This window comes from Piliocolobus tephrosceles, chromosome 1 (genome assembly GCF_002776525.5).
Source record: "Piliocolobus tephrosceles isolate RC106 chromosome 1, ASM277652v3, whole genome shotgun sequence".
In the NCBI taxonomy this organism is placed as follows: domain Eukaryota; kingdom Metazoa; phylum Chordata; class Mammalia; order Primates; family Cercopithecidae; genus Piliocolobus; species Piliocolobus tephrosceles.
In genome coordinates, this window is record NC_045434.1 from 206886388 (window position 1) to 206896745 (window position 10358).

At 49.3% G+C, this 10358-nt stretch overlaps 1 protein-coding gene across 1 annotated transcript in view; it reads right to left on the reverse strand.

Moving 5' to 3' along the window:
* FHAD1 (forkhead associated phosphopeptide binding domain 1) overlaps positions 1-10358 on the reverse strand; it is a 157330-nt gene that overhangs the window by 21829 nt on the left and 125143 nt on the right. Inside the window, exons 23-26 of the mRNA XM_026448299.1 lie at positions 9437-9543; positions 7754-7913; positions 5877-6009; positions 430-559 (exon numbers count right to left, since the gene is read on the reverse strand). Coding sequence (XP_026304084.1) covers positions 430-559; positions 5877-6009; positions 7754-7913; positions 9437-9543 — 530 coding nt within the window. The remainder of the gene's footprint in view (positions 1-429; positions 560-5876; positions 6010-7753; positions 7914-9436; positions 9544-10358) is intronic.

Sequence of the window (10358 nt, forward strand, 5' to 3'; positions counted from 1 at the left end):
GGAGTTCAAGACCAGCCTGGCCAATATGGTGAAACTTTGTCTCTACTAAAAATACACAAATTGGCTGGGTGTGGTGGCTAGTCCCTGTAGTCCTAGCTACTAGGGAGGCTGAGGCAGGAGAATCACTAGAACCTGGGAGGTGGAGGTTGCAGAGACAAGATTGCGCCACTGCACTCCAGGCTGAGTGACAGAGCGAGACTCTGTCTCGAAAAAAAAAGAAAAAGTACAATAGTGAGTTGTGCATGAAATCTTATTTAATATCAAGGCCTGCACTTGACTCTGAGATCATGGCCTGCCCAACTTTTTGTGTATTACAGTGTCCTCTGAGTTCTGGGATGATGCGGATAAAACATGGTAGTCTTGGAAAACCGGTCAGTCCACAAAGTGAGCCTGGGGTCCACTGCTCTGACTAGGAAGGAGGAGATTTACCTGGTGCATGCGTCTTCTCTAGTTCTTTAATTCGCGCTCGAAGTTCAGATAAGGCCTTTTTCTGATGCTGAATGACCTCCTCGTGCCGGGACCCTTTGCACTTGACCCCTAGATTGCTGAAGGATTGCTCCTGTGGGCAGAATGGGGTGGGCAGCAGTTGATCAGGGATTGGAAGATTTCTCTTACATTCACAGAAACGTGAACAATTCATGTATAGTGGAACCCAGTCTCTCAGCACCTTTGGAAAAAGAGCATTCGGGCTTCAGAAGAGATAGAATTTACATTTTTCTTTTTTTTTTTTGAGACGGAGTCTCGCTCTGTGGCCTGGGCTGGAGTGCAGTGGCCGGATCTCAGCTCACTGCAAGCTCCACCTCCCGGGTTCACGCCATTCTCCTGCCTCAGCCTCCCGAGTAGCTGGGACTACAGGCGCCTGCCACCTCGCCCGGCTAGTTTTTTGTATTTTTTAGTAGAGACGGGGTTTCACCATGTTAGCCAGGATAGTCTCGATCTCCTGACCTTGTAATCCGCCCGTCTCGGCCTCCCAAAGTGCTGGGATTACAGGCTTGAGCCACCGCCCCCGGCCAGAATTTACATTTTTCATCTCAAATATCGGGTCACATGTAGGAAGACTTCCAACTTTCCTATTTAGCATCACTATAAATAAAAGAGCCCCTCCATGTTCCCTCTCCACGTTTTATGTTTTCTTCTCATACTGTTCTATGCCTGGATTTCCATTTGCTGTCATGCTGGTCTTGTTTCTAAACAATCACAGCAAATTCTACTCCTGGAGGGGCATTTTCAGATGAGAACGCATGATGCTTTCTTTTAACTGGTGATGAGGATGATTGTTTAATATTTGCTAGGGAGGATTTGATAGATTGGCTCTTGGTTGGGCTGGAGAAAGGAAAACCTTCCTCTGCGACTTTGGAGCCTCTGCAACAGCACTGCCCCACAGAACTTCCTGTGGTGAAGGGAATGTTTTATACCTGCACCAGCGCCGTCCAATATGGTAGCCACTAGACCCAGATGGACCATCCTAAACAGCTCAGGTTAGAGTTGCAGTTTTTTTTGTGTGTGTGTTTTTGATGTTGTTTGTTTTGGTTTTTGGAGATAGGGTCTTGCTCTGTTGCCCAGGTTGGAATGCAATGGCATGATCATGGCTCACTGTAGCCTCTACTTCTGGGCTCAAGTGATCCTTCCAGTTCTGTAGCTAGAACCACAGATGTGTGCCACCATGCCCGACTAATTTTTCTGTATTTTTTTGTAGAGACAGGATGTCGCTTTGTTGCCATGCTGGTCTCAAACTCTTGAGCTGAAGCAATCCTCCTGCTTCAGCCTTCCAAGGTGCTGGGATTACAGGCATGAAGCACTGTAACCAGCCTAGAGTTGGGTTTACTAAGAGCACAGACAAAGAAAGGTCTTTTTCACCTTTTTTTTTTTGACGGTGTGTGTGTGTGTTGCTCTGTTGCCTAAGCTGCAGTGCAATGGCACAATCTCAGCTCACTGCAACCTCTGCCTCCCAGGTTCAAGCGATTCTCCTGCCTCAGCCCCCTGAGTAGCTGGGATTACAGGTGCCCGCCACCACGCTCAGCTAATTTTTTTTGTGTGTAGTTTTAGTATAGACAAAGTTTCACCATGTTGGCCAGGCTGGTCTCAAACTCCTGACCTTGTGATCCGCCTCCCTTGGCCTCCCAAAGTGCTGGGATTACAGGTGTAAGCCACTGCGCCAGCCGTCTTTTTCATCTTTTAAGGGTCCCGTACCCTTTTAAGATTTGGAAGCATGCAGGGTTTTTTCCTCCAGAAAAATTCGCAGCGACACAAATATTTGCATACAACTTCCAGAGGGTCGAGACCTCCTGAAGTCCATTCATAAACTCTGAGCTAAACAACGCTTCTCCAGGTTAAGCAATTCATTCATCCATCTCACATCGATTTATTGTGCCAAGCCTCGTTCTAGGCTCTGGGGATTCAACAGTGGCTAAACCCAGCAGCATCCCTGTTGTCATAGATTTTGCATCCTCGTGTGGGCAGGCAGACAACAAGAGGAAAGTATCTGGTAGAAGTTATAAATGGTAAAGAGAAAATTAAGTGGGTAAACAGGGTGGGGTGTTGGGAACAGTTTTCAGTTGTAGATAGAGTTGCCAGGGAAGGCTGCAGTCAAACTGGCAAGAAAGAGAAAAAATTGACAATCTGGCTCTTTTATAATACTTTTTAAAGTAACAGTTTTGGTTCACTTCATGCATATACATATACATATATAGATAGCTATAGATATAGAAGATAATATATATGTAGTATGAAGTGAACCAAAATTATTTTAAAAGTTGACTATCCATCTATCTATTGAATGGTAGCAGTGGCTGCATGCCAGACACTGTTCTAGGCACTGGGGCAAGATCAGGGAGCAGGCGGACCAGCCCTTGCTGCTGTGGGTGCGTTTCTATGGGGCAGACAGATAACAGACAGACAGGTGCACAAATACTCTAATTTTGGAGAGTGATAGGTGCTCCCAGGAAAAGAACGCAGAGGAGAGCAAAGGCCACATCTCTTTGTTCTTCCTCCTCTGATGGTTCAAATGCTTATCAGAGGCCTGTACGACACATCCCTGGCCCTGCGCTAGCCACACTGCCGCCAGGGGAACAGGGCCCATGGCCTCCTACAAGGGGCTCAACAGTGCTGTCTGAGGCCCTCCTGGGATGGTCCCCTACCCCCACCCCCATGTCCCTACCTCTCATTCCCTCCCTTCCTTCTGGCTCTGCTCCAGGTCTCCTCCAGCACAGGCCTCCCTGACTACCTGACCAGCTGACCACCCCCTCCCCCAGCTCAATCTGTTCTGAATCCTGCTGTACAGTTTCTCAGAGCGCTTCTTCCCACTGGACATTTTACTTGATCTTGGCTTGTTTATTTCTGTGTCTCTCCTCGCAGACGACAGGCTCCACGGGAGCAGTCTTCATCTCCTTTGAAGACTGTGCTATTTCCAGGGCCAAGCACTGTGTCTGAGCACAGTAGGTACTCAGTAAATATGCAGCCTGTCAGAAACAGGAGCTGTAAGGAGCTTGCCCTGGCTTTCCAGCTGGGACCAGGGCTCAGCAGCTGGGAGAGAGAGGCAGGCCACCCTGGTTGCACTTAGTAGGGCCTCGCTTGTCCTCGGGCCCTGGCTCCACCCTGCTCACAGGATGCATGGCTGGTTCCCTTCCGGGGTTGGCTCTACACTGGCCTCGGTCACCTCTTGAGGATGCGTGTTTGCCCTGAGAGTAAACAACCTGGAATGTTCTCCCTCTCTCTCTGTCTCTCTGTGTATAGCAGGAGGCAGAAGATACTAAATTTTGGGGGTGTAGGGGTAGCCATGCATTGAGGCTGCCTCACAGCCTGTGCTAGTCTGAAGGGGTACCAGGAACGTCACATGACCCCTCCTTGCGGCTCTTCTGGGAATTTATTTATTTGGAGAGGATGAAATTCTTTCTCATACAACTCTTAAGCCCTCTGACCCACTCTGGCCTAGAAAGCAGGAAGGAGCCCGAGGGAGGAAAACCATTCCAAGAAGGAACAAACACATTTCCCCTTTTATCTTGCAGTCTCCCTCCCCCATCCTCCTCCACTAATCCCTCCATATAATATAAACTAAAAATCAAGGGCATCCCAGTTCAACAATCCAGTCCCACAGATGTGCACAGAGTCCAAGGGCGTTTGGTGTGGGTGGGAGCTGGTGCGTCTTCTCCTATCCCTGGCATAGGGCCTGGCACATACCAGGTGCTCAATAGTTGTTGAACGAGTGAATGAATATGGGTCAGGTTCTGCTCTAAGAGCCTGGGATTCCAACAGGAGTGCCACACACCCCCTGCCCCACGGAGCTTATGGCCACGTGGACCTGCTGCAGCCCCCGCCTTCCTGGTCACCCCGAGCAACCAGGAGACACTTCTGTTAAAGTGCTCTGGACAGCAATCGATGCCAAGGACAGCTGGCTGGACCTCGAGCCCTTTCGTTCAAGCTGTTTGCGGCCCTGGCTCAATGCTGTCTGGCAGGGGAAAGGCATCTTTGAGAAAGCCGGAAAGCAAGCTGACACAGTTGGCCTGGCTTCCCAGTGAAAATCCAAAGCCCATTACTGGAACGTCATGCTCTCTAGGCTCAAAAAGCCCCAGGGAAAGAATAGCCCCAGGCTCCAGGAAACCAGGGCCTTGAGGAACCACTGAGTCTCACAGTTGCATGCTGCGGACCGTGGGGAGTATCATAGCCCCAACCATAGGGACAGAGTGTGAGTGCCTGCTTCCAGGACGGCCCAACGAAGGCTGTTCTCACTCAAGGACACACTCCCATCAGATGCTTCTGGGCAGGTGCATAGAACAGCTACCAAGCCACAGTCACGGAGCACTCACTACGTGGCTCTGGGAGGGCAGTTTGGCCCCAGCAAGCACAATTCAGGAAGAACAAGTACATTAACTACAGCGTTGCACAAGACGAGAAACAATGGAAGTGTCCCTCAAGAGGGGACTGGTTGGAAAAAAGAAACAATGGGATTCTACACAACCATTTAAAAGGGTGAGGCAGATCTTCATATACTTGCAAAGATGCCCATTAAATAGTGGTATGTAAAACTAAACCCATGTTGCAGAATGTACATGGCTTGACACCATTAGTAAAAGAATTATCTACTAAACAAATATCTATATGGGCCAGGTGTGATGGTTCACACTTGTAATCCCAGGACTTTGGGAAGCTGAGGCAGGTGGATCTCTTGAGTCTGGGAATTCAACACCAGCCTGGGTAACATGGTGAAACCTCAGCTGTACTAAAAATACAAAAATTCGTTGGGTGTGGTGGCATGCGTCGGTAGTCCCAGCTACTAGGGAGGCTGAGGCAGGAGGATCATTTGAACCTTGGGAAGTTGAGGCTGCAGTGAAGTTGTGATGGCACCACTACACTCCAGCCTGGGTGACAGAGTGAGACCTTGCCCCGGAATACATGAATGAATGAATAAATAAATAAATATATGTATGGATTTGTGTGTGTGTGTTCAGGTGTGTATATACATAAAATGTATTTCTCAACCAACCCATAAAGTGGGGATGGTCATTACTGTCAGAACAGGGAACTGGTGCACAGTGATCTCCCCAAGGTCACAGAGTTTCTAAGTGGAGGAGCTGGGATTCGAACGCAGGTGCAGTGAATCTACGCCTGATCTTCAGCCACTACACTTTCTTGACCGTGTCAGAACGTGGAGGCCTCTATGAGGGAAAGATCTCATGGCATGCACATCACACTGTGGACAGCTGTGACCTCTGGTGACTGCGACTGAAGAGGCAGGATTCTGCAACTTACTTTATACGTTTCACACAAGTAAGTCATACTTTCGGAACTTAGAATGAAAATATCTTCAAAAGGAAAGAAAGCCACCACTGGGCCCTGTCTTAGCACGTCCTTCTGGGTGCCCAGGAGTTGCTGGCACTCACCTCTTGGCTGCTGGAGAAGGCCTCGGTGTGGACGGGTTCTATCTGCACAGAGGTGTCACACGTCTGGGTCTTCTTCTGGGACTTCTGTTTCTTCTCTGTGTTCAGCTGGAGTCTGTGTTTCTCCTGGGAAGCCCTGGGGTAGAGAAGAGGAGGACAGCACGAGGTTCCAGGAACCACAAATTACTTTTGCAGTCATTGGAAGACCAGGAAATGGAGCTCTATTTTTACAGGAAACAGAATTCTTTTGAGACTTCAGTTTCCTGCTTCCAGATTTCTAGAGAATTCAGTTTCAGGGGACTTATGGGAGAGTGGCCAGGGCAGGGAGCACCTGCCCTTGGTTCCTATACTGGGGCTGAGGACACCTGCTGTGGTTTTACAGGGACATTCATGGCATGTCTGCTGTTTCTAACACTTTATGTGTGCCTAACCCTTCTATCTCTCATAACAATCCCACAAGTTAGGTCCTCTGCTTATCCCATTTTACAGACAAGTAAACAGACACACAGCAATCTGCCTGTAGTTACCTTGCTTGTAAATGGATGGTCTGGCTATTTTTTTTTAGATGGAGTTTTGTTCTTGTTCTCCCACCCAGGCTGGAGTGCAATGGTGCAATCTCTGCTCACTGCAACCTCCGCCTCCCAGGTTCAAGCAATTCTTCTGTCTCAGCCTCCCAAATAGCTGGGACAGGCATGCACCACTACGCCTGGCTAATTTCGTATTTTTAGTAGAGACAGGGTTTCACTATATGTTGGCCAGGCTAGTCTCAAACTCCTGACCTCGGGTGATTCGCCCGCCTCAGCCTCCAAAAGTGCTGGGATTACAGGCGTGAGCCACCGGGCCCGGTCTAGGGTCTGGCTTTGAAACCAGGCAGCCAGGTGTGCAGTCTGCTCCTTTAGCCACTATGTGAATCTGCTTTGGCCACGAGGCACACAAAGCTACCAGATATCCACAAAACATCAATTTCAGTCAAACTCTTTTTATGAAAACATGACTCATTCCAAAATATGGATAAGCTGCGGGTAAAAATGCAACTCATAGGTGTTTTTAAAGATGAACCCAGGGGACGATGACAATATTTTGTATGTATTTTAAGCTGACACCTCCAGTTTATTCATTTGTTAAATAAATATTAAGTACCCTTATGTGCTGGGCTGGGAAATCAATAGTGGGCAAGGTCTACACAGACCCTGTCCTTGTGGGAAGGGCAGACAACAAACAGGCAATGGGGCCGGGTGCGGTGGCTCACGCCTGTAATCCCAGCACTCTGGGAGGCTGAGGTGGGTGGATCACTTGAGGTCAGGAGTTCAAGACCAGCCTGGCCAACATGGTGAAGCTCCATCTCTACCAACAATACAAAAAATTAGCCAGGTGTGGTGGCTCATGCCTGTAGTCCCAGCTACTCCAGAGGCTGAGGCACAAGAATGGCTTGAACCTGGGAGGCAGGTTGCAGTGAGACAAGATTTCTCCACTGCACTCCAGCCTGGGCAACAGAGCGAGTGAGACTCCATCTCAAAAAAACAAACAACAACAACAATAAAACAACAACAAAACAAGCAAAGGTAGCCTTGCTGTGTGCTAAGTGGTAGGTTAGACAGAGTGCAGGGGCTGAGGGAGACCATGCATGGCAGGATCCCTTGGCTATGTTTGGTGAGGGTGAGTGAGGGAGGGCTTCCTGGAGGAAGTGGCATTTAAGCAGAGACCTGTCATCTGGAATATTGGACAAGGAAGTTTGAGAAGCACAGAATAAGCAACACCATGAAACACATATCATTCATTCATTCAACTCCTCAAGCAGCATGTACTGAGCCCTCTCTCTGTGCAAGACTCAGGGGCTCCCCACGCCGGGTGAACTATCCCCCCTCCCCCGCCCACCCAACCTGAGTGCCTCCTTGAGGGCCTTCAGCTCCCGGTCTTTCTTCTCCACCAGACTGCTCATCTGGGCCATCTTCTCCTTGAGCACACTCAGCTCCTTGCTTTGCTGCTGGACCAGCGCCACGTTCCGTTCCAGTTCCATCTTCTGTTTCTCGTTTAGCTCCCCTGGGAGTGACAGGAGGGCCAGTAAGGGGGTCTCTGCCTCCTGGGTTCAAGTGATTCTCCTGCCTCAGCCTCCTGAGTAGGTGGAATTTCAGGCGCGCGCCACCATGCCTGGCTAATTTTTTGTGTTTTTAGTAGAGACAGGGTTTCACCACGTTGGCCAGGCTGGTCTCAAACTCCCGACCTCAGGTGATTCACCCGCCTCGGTCTCCCAACGTGCTGGGACTACAAGCATAAAGTAGCTATTATTAGCATCCTCACTTCACAGATGCAGAAACTGAGGCTCAAAGAGGTAAGGGACTTACCTGAGGTCATGCAACTGAGAGTGAGCAGATATAGAATTGGGCCCAACATCTCCAGAGAACTGGGCATTGTAGCCTCTACCCCACACTTTCTCATACCTTATTACAAAAAAAACTCAGCCATAAATGTCTTGGGGTATTAACAGGAACAGCTACAAGGAGCAAATACCCTGTAGGGTTTGGGATGGGGACAAGATAGGAGCATTCTTTTCCCTTCCTCCACTTCCCCAGGCTTCGTTCCATCTCCCAGCTCCTGCTTGTCTATCCATGCCCTTCAGCTCAAGGAGAGTAGACATGGGAAAGAGAGGCTGCTATCAGATGCAAGAAGGAGGGAGGCAGAAGTAAAAGCACAGAGATAAGGAGGAACAAAGCAGGAATAGGAACAGCATTGTTTGTGTCTGTCCAGAACAGCACAGAACTCAGTTATTTTGCCCCTACTCTAGGGGCCACTGATGTCCATGTTAACCCTAGGAAGAAGGCGTGTCGTCTCTACTTGGCCTCTGAGGAAGAGAAGGCCTGGAGAGGCCCTTGCCCTAGGTCCCAAAGCTAGTGAGTGCTGGGGCTTGTGCAAACTGGCCTGCCGCAGGAAGACCCCAGGATTGCCCTCCAAGCCTTTGCTTCTGGAAGCAAATCTGTGCTAAAGGAAAATTTTCCCTGAAGAAGAAAGTTGCATTTCAGTGCAGAGGTCCAAAGTCCTCTAGAGAATGTGCCCTGTGCCCTTTGGCATTGAGTCAGGGACTCAGTGGGGGGAGGGAATCAGGGACATATCCAGGATACGGCTTTTGCTGACCCTGAGTTACAGATGCTGGGACAACACAAGGAAGCAGGATTGTTTATGCCAGGGTTTTCAACTCTCTCTCTCTTTTTTTTTTTGGGACAGAGTCTCGCTCTGTCGCTCAGGCTGGAGTGCAGTGGCACGATCTGGGCTCACTGCAACCTCCGCCTCCCGGGTTCAAGCAATCCTCTGCCTCAGCCTCCTGAGTAACTGGGATCACAGGCGCCCACCACCACACCTGGCTAATTTTTGTATTTTTAGTAGAGGTGGGTTTTCACCATCTTGGCCAGGCTGGTCTTGAACTCCTGATCTTGTGATCCAACTGCCTTGGCCTCCCAAAGTGCTGGGATTACAGGCATGAGCCACTGCGCCTGGCCGACTCTTAAGCCTCATCTCCTTCGTTTCTCGAGTGGGTCAGGAGGTCAAGAGACACCGGAAATTGTTCAAACCTCTCAAATCCGACATTCTGCTGTGGGCTTCTGTAAGGTCTTTCCTTAACTTCATGATGACCTCCTGCTGAGACAGGATTTCCTTCTGAGCAGCCAATAAGTCATCTCTGAAATTCACAAAAACAGGTGAAGTCAGTTCAACTCAAACTCCACTTTATCTCCTGAGTGTCAGGAAGGGGCCAAGTGCAAATGCAAACAGATTCTCAATCATGCTCCATGCGATGCCAGTCCCAGCAAAGGATGAGGACAGTCTTCAAAAACTCTAAAACAAAAATGACTTTTTTGTTGCACCTTTGTTTAAGAAAATAGATTGAGGCCAGGCACCAGGTACGTGCCTGTAATCCCAGCACTTTGGGAGGCCAAGGCTGGAGGATCACTGGAGCCCAGGAATTCAAGACCAGCCTGGGCAACAGAAATCAGAACCCCATCTCTACAAAAAATAAATTTAAAAAAAATTAGCCAGGCATAGCGGTGTGTGGCTGTTGTCCCAGCTACTCTGGAGGCGGAGGTGGGGAGATTGCTTGAGCATAGGAGTTGAAGGCTGCACTCCAGCCTGGGTGGCAGAGCAAGACCCCGTCTCTAAGAAAAAAAAAAGAAATAAAGAAAAAAGAAAATCCACTGAGACAGAGCACAAGATCTGGCTGACTTGAGTCTGAGGCTCGAACATGCGTTGCATGAGACTGATACCCACTACCCAGCACCATGACTTGATGTGCCTGTGGACTTCTGATGGTGGAGGGAGAGGGGAAGACTATTTGGGGGAGGTTCAGGGATTCTTTGGGGACAGGGAAGAAAAAAGAGAGGAAGACAATGTGGCTCTGTTCTCTCAGCAGCACCTTTGTATTTCCAGTGGAGCGAGGCGGGGCCAGATGTGAATGAACGGTGTTCCTGGGGGAGCTGGTGGAAGTGTGATGTGAATGAA